Source organism: Macrobrachium rosenbergii, chromosome 42 (genome assembly GCF_040412425.1).
Source record: "Macrobrachium rosenbergii isolate ZJJX-2024 chromosome 42, ASM4041242v1, whole genome shotgun sequence".
Classification (NCBI taxonomy): domain Eukaryota; kingdom Metazoa; phylum Arthropoda; class Malacostraca; order Decapoda; family Palaemonidae; genus Macrobrachium; species Macrobrachium rosenbergii.
Window position 1 is genome coordinate 17,201,119 of NC_089782.1, and position 19,355 is coordinate 17,220,473.

Below are 19,355 nucleotides of genomic sequence, written 5' to 3' on the forward strand. Positions count from 1 at the left end.
ATATATATATATATATATATATATATAATGTTACAGGCAGATAGCAAAACCAGGCATTCCACAAACTGCCTGAAATTTCAGCCAGATAGCAAAATGCACTTTGGGACATTTGATCCCCCAGGGGCTAGTACTAAACATGGAAAAATACATTTGACCTCCAGGAGCTAGTGCTAAACACGCCGAAATAATATAGGTGAGTCACTGTTTTGCCGTGTTTAGTACTACCCTCTTGGGGATCAAATGTCCCTAAGTGCATTTTGTTATCTGCCTCTAATATATATATATATGTGTATATATATATATATATATATATATATATATATATATATATATATATATATATATATATATATATATATATATATATATAAAAATATATATATATTATATAAAATGTTACAGGCAGATAACAAAATGCACTTAGGGGCACTTGATCCCCCCAGGGGCTAGTACTAAACACGGCAAAACAGTGACTCACCTATATTGTTTTGCTGTCTTTAGTACTAGCCCCTGGGGGTCAAAAGTATTTTGCTGTGTTAAATACTAGCCAATGGGGGTCAAAATTATTTCGCCATGTTTAGTGCTGGCCACTGGGGATCAAATGTCCTTATGTGCATAAATTACTTGTATCATCCTCCACTGAGCTCAATTTCAGTACCCATAATTTATGATATGTAGTGTATGCATATACAAAATATAAATATATACATATATTATATATATATATATATATATATATATATATATATATATATATATATATATATATATATATATATATATATATATATATATATATATATATATATATATATATATATATATATATATATATATATATATATATATATATATATATATATATATATATGTATATATATATATATATATGTATATAGATTTATACAGTGCATGTATATATATATATATATATATATATATATATATATATATATATATATATATATATATATATATATATATATATATATATATATATACTAATATATATAGTATATAAATATACATATATATACTGTATGTATATATACTAATATATGTAAAAATATTTATGTATATTTATGTATATGCATACACTATGTATCATTAATTATGGGTACTGAAAGTGAACTGAGTGAAGGGTCGTACAAGTAATTCATATAAAACACGCAGATCTTGCACAGTTTTGTTGTTGTTGACTTAACTTGTTCCTAGTTTTTCTACTTTTATGTTTTATTTTTGTAATTTCTGTAAAAATGGCTTGTGTTAAGTTCAATGTATACAGTAGTGACTGTTAAGAGGGAAAAGACCAGTGAAAATTGTAAGGTCCAGCAACTAAAGTAAGTACAGTGTACACTATGCAAAACAAGTCAAAAATGCGCCAAAGTTCCTTTAGCACAATCAAGTTTTCTGTACAGCGTATAATGCTGTATGAAACCCTCAGCCACAGGCCATAAAACTTTCAGCCATGGTCCAGTGGTGGCATGCATTGTTGGCACCTATAGCAGTGCCAGATGCCTGATTATGGCTAACTTTAACCTTAAATAAAATAAAAACTACTGAGACTAGAGGGCTGCAATCAGGTATATTTGATGACTGGAAGGTGGATGATCAACATACCAATTTGCAGCCCTCTAGCCTCAGTAGTTTTTAAGATCTGAGGGCGGACAAACAAAGTGCAGACAGATAAACAGACAAATAGCCATCTCGGTAGTTTTCTTTTACAAAAAACTAAAATGGATAGCTTGTAAAGACGTCTTCTTTACCCATTAATTGCGATCATGTATTGCATCTATCAATGCAGCAAGAATCTCATGTATATATTTGTATGTAGAATTTCCTGGCCTTTTTACCAATATACATTTTATCACTGTATGTACATTATGTCTCTAGTTATTGCTATTTGATTGACTGTTAACAAACACAAATTGCTCTCACTCAGCGTGCAGGTCACGGCGACCGGGGGTCGGGCACCTCGTTTCCGTCCGCACGGTGCTGTGTATATCTTTGCCCAGGTAATAAATGAATCAGTACCTAGTTCTGTCTTCTTTGACCTCACAACTGGTGACCCAAGGAGCAGCGGAAACACAGCGGTTTTGGCTTCACCATTAACGGACTTACTACGGCCGCTTTACCTTCAGAGAGCCTTTAACGGAACCATACAGCGACAAAGTCTAGACCTCTGAACGCTCCTTCCTCGGAGAACACCCACGCCACTAACGGACTAATTATGGCGTACCTTCTTCAGGTACGTTCTGGCGTTCTCAAACGGTTTGGCCCTGCCATTTACGATTCACGTCGACCGTATTCAGAAGTCATTAACGGAACCACAATGCATATAGTTTTGACTTCTGACGAGCCCCAAACACCATTAACGGACTAAATATGGCGCTTATTTCGCGTTTAGGTGCAATGCAAAATGTCAGACACTGAGGTAGAAAGTCGTTCCAAGGACACAGATCCTCTGCATCCCCCTCTCACCTTCGAAGGCAGCAATAAGCCAGGTGATGAAACTGCCACCGTTCTCGCGGCAAAATACCGCATCCTGGTTCCTGCAGGCAGACATTCATTTCTGGGTAGCTAAAATCACGGACGAGAAACCAAAGCGGACATCACCATGACAACGCTGCCGGAAGAAGTCTTCAACAAAATCACCCCATGGTTGGACTCGCAGCTGAGCAAAGTCAAGTACGAACATCTACGAAAGAAACTCATTGATGCATACTCCATGCCCGTCCCAGAAAGAGCCCAATGCGCCCTTGACCTGATGAACCAGCCCCTGGGGGACGCATCACCCAGGGACACCTGGGACGAACTACGAGGTCTCCTGATGCTGCCAGACTTCGACTCAGGCGGAGGAGGGAGATCAGCTTGTCATGGGAAATTTTCCTGCGGCGCCTTCCACAGGAGGTGAGGGCACAAATCATGGAAGCAGACGTGCTCTCGATGGACAAATTGGTGAGCGTCGCACACAAGCTCCATGAGGCCACCAAGGCCACCAGGCACACCGCAACACCTACAGCCTGCAGCCTGGTGGCAGAAGAAGCCGAAGAGGGGGACACAAATATGGTATACAGGAAGAAGGCACCGCTGCAGCAGCAGAAGACGAGGACAAATCCAGCCTGGTGTTACTTCCATCGGAGGTTCAGAAAGGACACCAAGAATTGCAGAGCCCCCTGTTCTTTCACAAAAAACTAGAAAGGTGGCCACCCATAACAGCAGCGGCCGCAAACCTTAGAGAACCCCAGCCAGTAGGATTCTTCATCCACGATGCCATATTGGGACGACGGATGCTGATAGACACGGGGACTAAGCAGTTGGTACTTCTGCCATCGAGGGAGGACCATGACCGCACGTCCAGCGCCGCAGCCGCACTAGTGGCTGCAAATGGAAGCCCCATCCGCTGCTACGGAACTCAGACCCGCAGAACATCCATCCTGGGCCATAAATATGAATGGCCGTTCATCATCATGGATGTCAAGTTTCCCTTACTGGCCGCCGATTTCCTTGCACATCACGGACTGCTGATAGACTTCAGCCAAAAATGCCTGCTGGATACCGGAACCTGCCACTCCCAACCGCTCTCCACCAGACCGGGAATGCCCGCCATATGCTCATCTCATTGAACAAATACAGTGCCCTCCTGCACAAATCCCCAGATGTCTTCAATCCAGAACTGTGTCAGGTGCCAGGTACCCAGGCCAAGCATCCATCATCCATCACCACCACAGGCCCGCCGACACATACCAAGTTCCGCCGCCTGCCGCCCAAGAAACTCCAGGATGCTAAACGAGCGTTCGCAGAGATGGAAACAATGGGTATCTGCAAAAAGGCATCGAGTCCATGGGCGTCCCCCCTCCACATGGTGAAGAAACCAGATGGTTCCTGGAGGCCCTGTGGGGACAACACCGGACCACTATCCCCTGCCAAACATGCAGGACCTAACAGGAGCCCTGCATGGGGCCAAGATATTCATAAAAATGGATTTGCTCAAGTCCTGTTTTCAGGTACCAGTACATCCCAACGACGTTCCAAAGACAGCCATCATCACGCCGTTTGGGACATATACCTTCTCCTACTTCACCTTTGGCCTCAGGAACACTGAGGCCACATTCCAGCGCCTTATGGACAGCATCTTGGGGGACCTACCTTTCTGCGTCTGCTACATAGACAACATCCTGACCTTCTCCAGGTCCCCGGAGGAGCACCTGGGTCACGTCTGGGCTGTGCTGAAACGCCTTCAGGAGAACGGATTGGTCGTCAGATTCGACAAACGTACCTTCGGAGTGGAGAAGGTAGACTTCATGGGACATGAGGTCTCTCCGACTGGTGTCCACCCCATGGCCTCCAAGGTGGATGCAGTGAAGGATTTCCCAGTACCAAAAACGATCAAGTCCCTGCAGGAGTTCCTTGGCATGGTCAACTACTACTGACGATTTGTGCCGGACATGGCCTGCATCATGTATCCCGATACCCGCGTCATGAAGAAAGCAGGCATTTGACATCATCCAAGGGCTATCCCATCCATCAGGACGAACAACAATGCACCTGATGACAGAGAAATTCATGTGGCACGGGATCAGGAAGGAAGTACGAGAATGGCCAAAGAACTGCACACCATGCCAGACAGGCAAGATCACCCAGCACACGGAATCAGGCATCGGAGACTTCCCTCAACCACATCGGCATTTCAGGCACATCCACGTAGATGTCATAGGACCTCTGCCGCAATCAGGGGCGCCAGATACCTCCTGACAATCATAGTCCGTTCCACAAGATGGCCAGAAGCAACCCCAATGGTAGAAGCATCAACAAGCGCCTCCGCAGAAGCCCTACTATCAAGTTGGATGAGCTGTTTCAGTGTGCCGGACGATATAACTACAGACAGGGGCCCGGCATTCTTATCGGAACTCTGGGTCTCCCTGGCACGTCTGATGGGGACAACACTCCACAGTACGATGGCATACAGCCCTGCGGCCAACGGTACAATGGAAAGAACCCATCGTTCATTAAAAGCAGCTCTAATGGCACATTGTACTGACAAAAATTGGAAGGCGCAGCTGCCCTGGGTCCTGCTGGGTCTCCACAGTGCACCAAGGGCAAATGACGAGGAATCTCCCAGAGAAAGTCTACGGCAAAACACTGGCCGTACCTGGAGAATTCTTCCCCACAGAGCCGGACGACCCAGATACGCCCCTTCCAAGGCTAAGAGAAATTGCAAAGAAGTTCGTGCCCAGGCGAAAGATTTTTGTGGACAGGACCAATAACTTCAGCCCAGAAGGCCTAAAAACCTGTACACATGTCTTTATGAGGAGCGACGCCCACCCTTGACCAGACCATACAGAGGACCGTACCGAGTCGTCAGTGGAGCATCCAAGGCCTACCTCGTCAACATCCACGGGCGGGAAGACTGGATATCTATCGACAGGTTAAAGCCAGCCTTCCTAATGGACAGCGGGGTCGGCTCCTGCTCCCAAGAAGATACCATGATTAACATTCAACAGATCTTCCATTCATTATATCATAATAATTGTCTTGTGGGGGAATTACTTATAAAGACGTCTTCTTTACCCATTAATTACGATCATGTATCGCATCTATCAACACAGCTAGAATCTCATGTATATATTTGTATGCAGAACTTCCTGGGCTTTTTTCCAATATATATTTTATCACCGTATGTACATTATGTCTCGTTATTCTTATTGTTGTTTGGAGAGGGTGATAAGTAAGATGAAAGAGAATATGAATGGAGGTACAGTAACAGGAATGAAAGGGGTTGCAGATATGGAGTAGAATACAGAATGTTTGGCTCAAGGCCAAGCGCTGGGACCTATCACTCGGAGCTGAAAGGGAAATTGATAGTCGAAAGGTTTTCCAAGTGTAACAGAAGGAAAACCTCACAGTTGCACTGAGAAACAAGTGTTTGGAGAGGGTGGAAAGTAAGATGGAAGAACGACCATGGGTCGAGCAGTTTATGTGAGTTATTCATCAATGCCCATGGATTAAACGAGTGTGACTAGTTTGAAGATGGGAAAGCACTTGAATTTCTTTTGGAGTTTAGTCCTTTTTTGGGACAAAGACCACAACAGACAGTAGGTTCATGTTGTGGTAATTCACTATTCCACAAAGCCTGTCATTTATCAAAGATTGTGGGGTTTCAGATTCAGTTATAAATCACTTAAAAGAGGAAGTGTATTTGATATGGTCTCAGCAGTTCCAGCTTTGGCTGCTTTTTCAGCACCTTTATTCCCTCTTATGCCTTCTCAAGCAGATATCAAAGTATATAAACATTTATACAGATTTCACATAATTTTTTTAAACTAATGCTTTGTGTTTGACATGAGGACTTTTTGCAATATTTTGGATGGCTTCTAGAGCACTTCCACAGTCACTGAAAATCGAAGAGTACGTAATGGACGTCTTGAATAACCTTAAATGTTGCTTGCAATGCACACAGTCCTGCTGTGGACACAGGTTAATTGAGTTATGAAAGTTTGTTTGGTGGTCTACTACTGGGACTGTTTAGTTAGTGACCACTGTGGAAACAGATCCATTATTGAGTGTGGATAATCCTATAGAAAATGAAAATTTACAGCCATCCATACACATTATAATAAGGACCTTTACATAGTATATCTACTGCATAATATTTATGATGTTCAGAGGTCTATGCATAATTTGTGGATAGACAGTACATGTATACATACACATACTATCAATAATCCAAGTAAGGGAGGTTGTACTGCCGTAGAAAATGTTTTATTTACATTACTGCATTAGTTTCCAGGTCACTTCCCTGAATCTTTGTCACACTGCACTTTGTATGGTTACAGTCAGATTCACCAAAGGGTGGAGTAGGTGGAGTTATAACCTCCATTTAAGATTGAGACTTTCATTGTGAATAAGTCTAGGTTACTTACCATTGTTTGACTGCTATAAACTAAAATAGCACAGATGCTTTGTACATCAGGGCTGACCTGCCAAGCTCCGATGTCGGAAGTGATATTTCTATAAATTTCAATACATTTTCAATTTCAACTTTTATGTATGCAATTTGTGCTTTCCACATAGTATCTTAAGACTAAACTTACGAACTGTACCTTTGGACTGATAGGTATCAAATTGTTTTTCCTTCGTTCAACATTATAATTCTACTGTACAGTATATACATAACATCTAAAAGACACGACTGGAATGGTTAGAAACGTGTGGATGTATGCATTTATGAAAATTTAGATACAGCCCAAGCAATGGGATCCTATGGGTCAATGAGGGACCTACAAGAAACACCAAAGGGATGCTGTACTCAACATATTGCAAGGCACATTCATTCAACATCTTTCTTGTAAACAAAACAAATATTTTGGAAGGCCATCTTGGCCTTTAAGAACTAATATGCACGCACACGCACATCGTGAGGAAACTTAACCATTTCAAACTGTTAAATCACTCACAGGGACTAACACTGGCTATCCTTTGGATTTGATTTTTGAAAATTAGGTTATAAAACCAAGCACTGGGGACTTTTCCGCCATTTAGTGTGCACGGCAGTGAATAGAGAGATGGAGTGGTTGGAAAATAAGATGGAAAAATGGAAGAGGGAATGGAAGTAGAAAGGCTAAAAATTCAGTGTAGCTAAGAGTCAGGACACTGCAAACATCTTTTAGTAATGCCTACAGCTTAGCATGTGAGGTGCACAGATGGCATTAACCCCCTACAGGGAGGGGTATCCCTTAGATCTGGATAAATTTATGTTATCCAGTCAAAATGTAACGTGTAAGGAAACCACTCTAATCCATTCTGCTGGCATCATTTAAGAGCTTAGCCACAACACTAATAACTCCAAAGTCTTGATGCTCTTTACACAAAATTTTTCATAAACACATTATAATTTCACACCAGATTTCCTTTTACAGGATAAGATTTACTTCCAGCACTAGATGAACTTTGCTTGGTTCATGTCCTATCTATGCCTTTCTTCATAGTTTTGTATAAGGTCCATCTTCTATTTATTACTGCAACTGTTCCCCCTTAACATGCTCTGATCACCTCACCCATCCTGATCCAAATTTTACTTTTCAGTCTCTTGATGGGTCTTTCTGCTACTTGTGTTCATAACATGGTCAACTCAATTCATTTTAGCCAAGGTAAATGACATCATATATCGAAATCCATTCAGATTCTCTTCCATTTTCTTTCCAGTACCCATGTTTCACATATGGTGAAACATAGGTCATATACATCAAAGGATTGCTGCTTGGGTTCACCATTGGAACTTTCACCAACTAGTAGTCTAGTAATCTTAGCTTTGTTCTGGTGTGCTACTCCTTTACTGCCCTTTCACCGCTACTTTGATGATCCATGTCACCAAAGTCATGAATGTTCCACAGCCTTTATGACCAGCCCTTCCACAACATAATCTGTTTCTACATTTACACTGTATCCTGGGCATCTGTGACCCTCTCCACACTATTTGCTTACAAAAATTTATGCCTTGTTTGAATTGAATTGAATTGAATATAGAATTTAGGCCAAAGGCCAAGCAATGGGACCTGCACGGTTATTCAGTGCTGAAAGGGGCGTTTAAAAAATTATAGCTAAAAATGTTGGATACACTGAATGCGCTTAAGACCTAGATAGACTCATATTCATAACTGTCAATAATACTCAGCTGAAGTGGGGAACATGGCAAATTTTACCCGGGTGGTACTGTACTGTAATGTCAGGGATAGGGTCATGCAGTATTCATCATACATCCATGGGACAAATAATATAAATTTCATAATTACATCTTTATTTGAAACTAATGAGAAGACAATTACACTTTTTTACTTCATCCTGCCTTATTTTTTTTTACTTAATAATACACACCAGCCATAAAGAATTCAGTAAACTCTTGGCTGTTCCTCAAAACTACAACCAAAATCTTACATGACCAGTACACACAGTATGACGTCCTTAATGCCATAGACAAGGGCTGCACTGCCCAAAAACACCTCAATATCAAGTGGAAATAATGCTGTTTTGTTTAATGGGCCCCTCCCAAAAAATTTAGGAAAACATCCTACAACTATACTACAAACACCTTTCAACTCCTGGAAGTTTACAATAAACACTGGCACACTCATACACATTCACTTGCATACTTTAAACATTCAACAGACTTACTAAATTATATTGCATTAGGAACTCCAATTTCACAATACAGATGTCAGGAGATATATTCTGACTCAATCTATGCTCAAAAACTCAAAGCAGCAGCTATTCAATCCACAATGCTAAGGCAAATTTCTTAGGAGGTGGCACCAAATCAAAGGTCAAGGTGTCATATAAAAGTTCTTCCCCCTCCCAAACCAGCTCTCCACTATAATTCAAAAATTGCTGGAAACAAAACTCTAAAACATAAATAAATGAGAAAAGATTGTGCTCCTCAAATTTTAAATATTCACATTATGCAAAATTTACGATCAATCTTTCCATCATGCCCACATTCACTCAACAAGCAATGAGTAACTTTTAGTGATATCTCGATAGTTATTTTCCCTCAGGATACAGTAAACTTGCTATTACACTGCACTGCCCAGATGATAAAGGAGGCAATGTTTTCTTCTATACATAGGTTTACAAGATTTCAAGGTTAACAGCATTCCTAGCATGGCTTCTAAACAGTTCTTCCTGCAAGGATAACATTTACCTACAAAGTTTAAGTAACTCAAAGCAAGTATGTAGTTTTTCCAAGAGGATTTATGAGTTTTTCAAAAACTTTGTACCCCAAGCACAATTTGACATTCAAAGCAAGCTTGAACATTCCAATAAATGTTGAATAACAGAACTAAGGTCCAATATCAAAGCAAGGTTTACAAGTATCTTAAGCAGGTGACAAGAGTATATGGGCAAAAGCCTCAACAGCAGGTGCAGTGCAATCATCTACAGCTACGAACACAACCTTTTTGCCACTAATCCTCAAAAATATTGCAAATGGCACAGCAAAACAATTACACATGATAATACATTACTGGGACTTCATGTACCCCATGTACAGATGAAGAAAATCAAGTTACTTTCATCAGACCTCTTTCAATAATTTTGACTCCCACATTATCCAAAAATTATTTAAAAATTCCAGTTTGCTAACAAAACCTTTCAAAAAATATAATCATGAGCAAAAACCATGACAATCGAACACCTCAACACGACCACCACAAACAAAAATGGTTACAAAAATTTCAATTTGCTAACAAAACCTATTAAGGACTATAATCATAAAAAAAAAGTGACAATCACCTATCTCAACATGATCAGTACAAGCAATAATCAAACCTGATGGACTGGTAAGGAACATTAAATCTTAAGAAACATTCATGACTAACTCAACACCACATTTCAAAAGTCCAGCTTCTGGATGCTGTGGGGAAAATACGTTTCTTCCTATAAAAGAAAACTTGGAGTCTTCATACATCTGATACGTCTGTCACACAACCCTGGCATGACTAACAGACTGATTTTTACTGCAAAATGATTTCACAGCAAGTTCTTGATAACAGTAATGGCATTAATGTAAAAACTAATGCTAACAAAATTACAGCACACCCTCGTCACTGTTAGTACCTTCCAGGCTACATAAAACTGAGAAGATTGAAATCAAGTCATAACATGGAAAGAACTCCATCCTTATCCCTAAAAGGACTGCCATTATACAGCACTCTCAAAGCCCTGACCTAAGAAATAAGACACCACCAAAAGAGAGAGAGAGAGAGAGAGAGAGAGAGAGAGAGAGAGAGAGAGAGAGAGAGAGAGAGAGAGAGAGAGAGAGAGAGAGAGAGAGAGAGAGAGATGAGCACTAAAAAGTTCCAATACAATAATTTAATAATGTTGTACCACAACCCGAGTAAAGGGATTTTTTGTATCTCCAATTCACACACAATCAATTAACTAAATAACACAGCATATAAAAAAAAATTAATTCTGCCTTTACATAAGACACAGCCAAAGCACCATATTGTCTATGTGTGAAATAAGAGAAAACAGATAAAATCATTTGCCAGTAATATTCATCTTTTAAAAGAAAATTTATACACGACTCCAGGCAACAATCAGTGAGATTTCATTTCCTATGTGCAAGCTATGTAATAAGAGAATGAGTAAATGAAGACAAGTTAAAAGAAACAATAACCATAATGAATCCATCCAATGAACTGGAAGAGATCCAATCCTCCTACTTCAAGCCTGAGGGCTTTAAGAATGGGTGACGTACTCTTACTGTTGTAATCAGTTAAAACACTAGAGCTAGAAAAAGACTGAAAGGGCAAGTAACATTACTAAAGTTGGCATATTCCACAAGCACTTGGCAACTGTATCTTAAAAGCAATTATTTGCTATGGAATACCAATAATCCTGGTCCAGCAATACTACATGACAACCACCCACCATTAGTAATGTCACAGATGTTGTAAATTAGTTCATTCTCTATCCCATACCAGTGCAGTTACTCGAAATCAATAAACATAATTGCATCCAGGCAACTTAAGTAGGAATAAGACATAAAAACAAATGATAGATAACACAAAAAATTACATCACAGAGAAGAGAGACAGAGTCATTGCTACATATCAAACTCCATTCTCATTCCTAAAACGACAACCAAAAATTCTGAAAACATTCTTGATGCAATGCAAACATACACTCAAACTAACTAGTCATAAAAAATTGATCATGAACCACTCAACATGGAAGCAAACTCCTTCTATGGTTTACCTCAACAGACTATGACCAGTTAGTTTATCATACCAAGCCTGCGCATATCTGTCTGTCATTATTCAGCATATTCAATCACAGGAAGAACACACATTTCAGTATGAAATATCATGAGGTATTGTTGCAAGACTGACGGAGCCAAGTACATCAAAAGAGCAAGGCAGAAGGCTACTCTCCAGACAGTAAAATATCCAAATGATGGAAAACAAAGAAACCATTATGCAGTAGAGATCCTGTATTCCATCTTGCAATAACATGCTCCTGTATCATCACAGCCCAAGATCCTTGTCAATTGCCTTGCAGTAGAGAAACAAACTTATCATCTACTTAAAGGAATAGGATACCCTAACTAAAATCTACACTGCGCTATCATCCATCAACAAGCACAAGCAGATGTAATTCAAATATCTTTATCAGAAAGGAGTAGCCATGTTTGGGCAAAAAGAATAATAATATTAAACACAGAAATAAGAGGTACAATTGACATTCTTTTGGGTGGAATGACAACTGAAAAATGTTGAATCACTAGCGAAGCTATCACACCATCCCTGGTGGCCTGGACTTCAGCTTTGCACAAAATACCAATGACCATAGTCAATACAATTAAGGCGCCTGAGCCTAATGCAACTGAAAGTATTTTTTAAGACAAAAGAACCATGAGTTGAAATCAAGTAACAACAAAATAACAGTGATACTGGGATACAAAAATCAGTTAAATATTTTTGGATTCAATCCTTTGCTTACCAAAGGAAAAAATGGGAGGGGGGAGGGCTCTCTCTCCAATGTCATATGCACAGACTGAAAAAAAACTTACATATGAATTGCAAGTTCTCAAGTAGACTAGTAGCACTGTTATTATACAGACTCAAAAGCTATCTATCAGAGGCAAGATTATCAAGAAATCAGCCTATTCTTTTTTTTATGCTTGTAAGAAATCCTGATGTCATTGGTGCAACGCTCGTAGGTATAAAGTTGTGCAAAATATCACAAATAAAAAGGAAAAAAAAATTAGTGACAGTGAGTGGAACAGTAAAACTCAGGCAGGGAGTAAACATGAAGGGAAAAACCAGTACATTTATCACCATACAGTACTTCTATACAGTATACCTAAATAAAAAAATGTATTCCTAAACTGTGTGAAAGTACAAGAAAAAAATGAGGTAATGACAAAATGATGCTTACAAAACTTCTCCTGCAACATGACACAAAACATAAAAACCCTTATTTCTAGACTTAAAGCAAATCAAGACGACACAAGGCCGTCGCCACAAACAGGAGGCGAATGATCCATCCTAAGAGGGGGGCAAACGTTTAATTCAAATAACTGCGATGGCATGATGCAGGAGACGCCTGATACCCTGTTGACGATGACAAGGAAGTGATCACGTAGCGTAGCGTTTTGTCCAGAGACGGGCAATCCTATCATGTTCTTCCCTGTTCTGGAGGTACTGAGTTGCAATGCTCCCAACCAGAGGATCAGCTGAAAACCAGATGAGGAACTTTTAAAAGACTCTTCTTAGGGAACTTCCCTCATTTACTGAAAATAAGGTTCTTCTTAGGGAACTGTCCCCATTTACTCAAAATAAAATTCTTCTTGGGGCACTTTTCCTTTTACTTTAAATAGTTATCTCATGCATACCACTTCAGTGGCAACATATAATGATAATGGATACACAGACGACATATTAAATCATTAACTCAGGAAACACTGGTGCTCAACACAATGTACAAGGGCACAAACAGAGGTGGGGCTCAGTGCTGAAAATATTGAACTCCTCAGATAAATTACCTTAAGCAGCATTTATGAAATTTTTTACAAATGTCCTTTGTGTCTCATGTCTTTCATGATACAATTTATCCAAATATTAAGTCAATAGTGGTAAGTCATCATTATATAGCATATAAATCATACATACTGAATAATATAAATTAATGTTGACAGACCAAATTTTGTTAGTACTGTAATCTATTTGTCCTGGGTAAACAAACTAGAGCCATGTAAATACAAGTATTCCTCAGTGCATATGAGAAATGGCCACTAGATACTGGTAATGAACAGGGACTAAGTGGGGTAGCTGAGGTGGGATTAAGGTAAAAGGCTCTGAAAAATACATATTACCAAATTTCCCAACGTTGAAATGTTCTGACCTGGAAGACACCCAATTTTGACAGACAAATTTTGAAAATCAACAAAATAATTTGACAACACTATCATGAGTTGATGATTTTGTTTTTGTTTGTGCACTGAAGTAATATAGCTTCAGCTGGTACAGAGTATAGAATCGTACCTTCAGCTGGTACAAGTATAGAATCGTAATCATTTTTTTTTAAATATTGTTTTATGTTTTCCAAATACAGTATACACTGATATTAATGTCTAATAAGCTTTTTCTGCAGCTGACATACATGCAAACTGAAAAACTTGAACAGACTACCCAGTGATGTATATGGTAATAACAGCACAAGGCATTTTGCCCAAATTTTTCTAGGCCAATTGTAAAGAGTACAAATGGATGTTGCTTCCGCAACAAATTTTTTTTTTTTTTACATTCCAGATTAAAAAAGTAAACACTGCAAATGGAAATATATAAATACTGAATAACATTTTACTGCACAGCTACACTTTCTAAAAACACATCACAAGCATGACATCCCAAATAGAACAAAATAAAAATAGAATAAAGAATAAAATCCACGCAATATGGATATTACAAATAATAAAAATATTTTAATCTTCATGTGTCTGAAAATATTTTGCACTGTTACCACTTGTAAAAGTACATTTCAAATGTGACATGAACATATTTGATTACAATATTCTTGCTACAGTTAGATTCACCAGTAATCCCTTTTAACATACAACAACTGGACTTTTGTCTCTAATAATGTTCCCATTGAGTCATGGTTGTTAGAAGAGAATGAAAACACCAGTAATACTGATATACACCATTATAGTTACTCTTCTTTTTCATCATTCAAGTTACTACTAATCCATTAACTCTTCTACCATAATCTGCTGATGCAGGAATGAATTTTTAACTATGTACAGTATATTTTTTAATTTTTAAATGACACTTCTGTTTGTTTAATTTGCACTTTATTCAGGGTTATTCAGGGGTCATGTAAGGAAGTTCTGATTACTGTCTACCAAAGATATTCTTCCTCTGGAGTTAAGATAAGCCTATCAATAAACTCAACCTTCAACCACTAGGATGCAAAGTAAATTTCCGACATGTTTCATGAAAAAAATCTTTGATGCCAGGAAATACAGCACTCTGAAAAGCTGCTATCCTTTCACGTAGGAGACTCACTCCTTAAGGAGGATAATCTCTAACTAATTAGTTGGTTGAATTTCCATCCTGATATGTCATGTTCTCAGGGACCAATGATTCCTGTAGCCACCTATACAATTTGGCATGTACACAAGGCTGACAGGGGGCCCCAAGCCTTAGTGAGGTATGTCTGTGCCTTCCCTCTAGGAAAATTTCAGAGAACAAAGTGTTGCCCAAAAGGCAAATACCACAAGTAGGAGGGCAGCTAGTAACTAGGTCAACCATTAAACAACAGGTTAAGAAGATAGCTCTAACACCAAACACCCACTCCTTATTAAAAAGGAGAGGAAGAAGTCAGCTTATCAGCCAAAATTCTAACATAAGCAAAGGAGAGAAGCCAGTCACTCACACATTGAACCAAAAACCATATGCCCTGTGAGTGCCTTAAGCATTTTGTCTGGGGAGTTTGCAAGACTAACAAACCTGCTGAGCAGCCACTACACATCTTGAGGGGAATGTGTCCAAGGACTTGTGGACAACATAACTGAAGCTGAACGAAGTGAAGGTAGTCTGGTACCACTTGAAACCTGCCCTATTTCCTGCAAAACTAATTCTTTACCAAGGCTACAGACAGGCCCACACCAAACTTCATGACCTCTCACTCAGACTTGAAAATATCTTCTGCCTGCAGGTGCTATTATATCAATTCACAGTACCCGTGCATCTGATATCTAACCCCGTCTCTTATGACGCTCCTGATTGGCCATTGATCAGCCGGCCATAGGGCTGGAAACTGATCAGTCCCTTCCGCCATCACCGAAGCATCTATGCTACACATGAAATCTGTCTTTCAAAAGTTATAACTTTCATTACACCTCAGTTTTACCCAAGAAAAGTAGTATTTCTCAATTTCATCACTAAACATCGCAAGCCAATGATTTATGGATTATGACAGGCCAACACCTAACTTCATGACCTCTCACCAGACTTGAAAATATCTTGTGCCTGCAGGTACTATTATATCAATTCACAGTACCCGTGCATCTGATATCTAACCCCGTCTCTTACGACGCTCCTGATTGGCCATTGATCAGCCAGCCATAGGGCTGGAAACTGATCAGTCCCTTCCGGCCATCACCGAGTCAGCATCTATGCTGCGACCTCTCCTCATGAAATCTGTCTTTCAAAAGTTATAACTTTCATTACACCTCAGTTTTACCCGAAGAAAAGTAGTATTTCTCAATTTCATCACTAAACATCGTCAAGCCAATGATTTATGGATTATGATGATGTACAAATTATGTACTTCAGTAAACTCAATGCTAAAATATGTATAGTGAAATAAACATGAGGTTATTGTCTGCACGCATCCCCGCTCATTTTAATATTCTTAATCTTTTGCTTGTTATTTTCATACTGGTAGCCCTACCTATAATTTTTCGGCAGCATTGCCATCCATGACATTTAAGCTACGATATTGTATGAAACACATACAAGACGATGAATGATAAATATACTGCAATGCCATGTAAGGAATGAAAGAATATATCTTATACTAAAAATTTCATGTTTGTTTCACTATACATATTTTACCATTGAGTTTATTGAAGTACATAATTCATACATCATCATAATCCTTAAATCACTGGTTTGACAATGTTTAGTGACGAAATTGAGAAACACTACTTTTCTTCGGGTAAAACTGAGGTGTAATGAAAGTTATAACTTTTGATTTGAAAGACATATTTTATGAGGAGAGGTCGCAGCATAGATGCTGACTTAAGGGACTGACGAGCTTCCAGCCCTGTGACTGGCTGATCAATGGCCAATCAGGAGCATTGTAAGAGACAGGCTTAGATATCAGATGCACGGGTGGTGTGAATTAATTATAACAGTTAGTGATGTTGGCAATGGCTCAAGAGATTTGGTCTATCTTAGAAAGTTGCCCAAGGCTCACACTGGGCACATAACATCTCGTCCAGATCCCAACCAATGAAGCCCCAGAGGGAGGGAATCATAAAACTCTCAAAACTCTCATCAGGATCTGACAAGTTCTGATATTTCACCAGAAGCTCACAAATAAACATGAATAAGACTTCAAACCCTCCAAGTGTTACACAAGATAAGACAGGCCATGCAAGCTCCTCAAATAACTTTGCCATGGCTAAGGCTAGAAGAAAGTCTTTAAATGAGATCTCAATCTCAGGCCTTCCCAAATGGCTCATGCAAAGTCGTTCAAAGCTCCTCACGAGAAAGGACAATTCTGAGGAAGAGGTCCAAGCCCTTCAATTGGAAGACCTGGCTCAAGGTGAAGCAACAGCCTTTCCCTGCAGGGACTGAGAGGAACTGGTCTCGAATAAGTTAGACTACACAGAAGCTCCAACAAGAGACCCCACTCCATGTCACCAATAGTATAATATAGCCCACTTCCCTGATAAATATCATGAGCAATGCCTGTTGCAAGACCAGTGTTCCTTCTACTGTAGAAGGAACACTCCCATGAGCCCTGGCAGATCCCCCAAGAGGAGACACTCCCAACCCTCACCATTCTAGCAACCAAACAGTTCATAACAGACAGAGAGGATCAAATGAGCAGGGAAAAGCATCTCCAGTGGTGACCTGCCAATTAGAACAGAGAGGGTAGGAAAATCACCAGCAATAGTGAAGGTCTGTTGGACAACAACCAAAGCAGCCTGCTAGGACCTCCCATGAAGAGATCTTGAAAGAACCCATTTGCAGAGATTACCGAACATGGCCTAAGGTTGACAAGAGAAACACCCGCAGCACCTCAAAAAATGCAAAAAACCCCCCAAAAATTTGGGTGGAAGAAATCACGTATGTGCACCACAATTAATGCCTTTATGGTCACATGAACAGGGAAGGGGATCACCCACTCTGGACAATTTCCAAACCCCCTGTCAGAAATAGGAACAACAGGAGAAATGAGTCCTTCTAAAGACACCAGTGAACCAAGCACAAGCTTATGCCTGGAGGACGTGTGAAAGCTTCACTGTTCATCTGAAAATCACATTCTCAAAAATGCTAAGAAGTCTGGTTAAACATAGTGTAACTATGCATGTATGTGCTGTACATGTATATCTAAATAGGCAATCACACTAGTGTAAACCATTGTTAATCAGATGTATAAAAACTACCTTACAAAAATTTTTTTCAAGGGATGGGTTGACATGTACTGTATGTAGTACACTGTTTATATTTTGTTATCTTCAAAGTAAGATTTTGCACTATATCTGATTATTTTCTAGTCTGTGTATGAGTGTGTCTACAACTACAGTACATGAGCATTAGGCTATGAAACACTCCATACATACTGTGAAACCCGCACCAATCTCTCTCTCTCTCTCTCTCTCTCTCTCTCTCTCTCTCTCTCTCTCTCTCTCTCTCTCTCTCTCTCTCTTTGATACAGTACTTTTATTGATATTTAAAGAAATAGAGTATTGTACTAAATGTAGTAATGTAATTATGCATATACATCTGTCAATCCATGTATGTGTATATGTACACACACGCATCTCATTCTCTCAAAACAGTACAGTATTGTACTTAATACACGAAAGTAAGTGAAAACTTCAGTTATACAAAGAAACAATTGTCAATAGAGAGAGGAAAGTAATCTGGAAGAAAGAGAATAGGAACAGAGGTACAGTACAAGGAACGAAAGGGGTTGCAGCTAGGGGCCAAAGGGGTGCTGCAAAGAACCTAAGTAATGCCTACAGCGCAACATGTGAGGTGCATTGACAGAATCACCTCCCTACAGGAGTACTTAATACAGAAAGTATATTTTTTTGTGAATATCTTATGTATGTACTGTACATGTAGCCATGTACATGTACACACTGCATTAAGGTAAACTCCACACTGTGCATTTACTAGCCTTTCTCTAGAGAGAGAGAGAGAGAGAGAGAGAGAGAGAGAGAGAGAGAGAGAGAGAGAGAGAGAGGTGAGCAAACACACATTAAGCGTAGTTTACCTTAATGCGATAAAAACATGTACATATACACGTACACACTGAAAAATATAAGTGACACTGCATTACAATATTGAGAGAGAGAGAGAGAGAGGGGGAAGGTGACTGTGTAGTTTACCTTAATGCGATAAAAACATGTACATATACATTATTAGATTATAATATTGAGAGAGAGAGAGAGAGAGAGAGAGAGAGAGAGAGAGAGAGAGAGAGAGAGAGAGAGAGAGAGAGAGAGAGAGAGAGAGAGGAGAACAAACACATTATGAGAATGAGCACACACACACTGAAAATATAAGAAGAGAGAGAGAGAGAGAGAGAGAGAGAGAGAGAGAGAGAGA

At 39.5% G+C, this 19,355-nt stretch overlaps 1 protein-coding gene across 1 annotated transcript in view; it reads right to left on the minus strand.

Annotated features, from left to right (window-relative positions):
- Positions 1-8,780: 8,780 nt before the first annotated feature.
- LOC136828004 (ubiquitin-conjugating enzyme E2 E1-like) overlaps positions 8,781-19,355 on the minus strand; it is a 39,083-nt gene continuing 28,508 nt past the window's right edge. Inside the window, exon 5 of the mRNA XM_067085616.1 lies at positions 8,781-13,237. Coding sequence (XP_066941717.1) covers positions 13,140-13,237 — 98 coding nt within the window. The 3' untranslated portion in view covers positions 8,781-13,139. The remainder of the gene's footprint in view (positions 13,238-19,355) is intronic.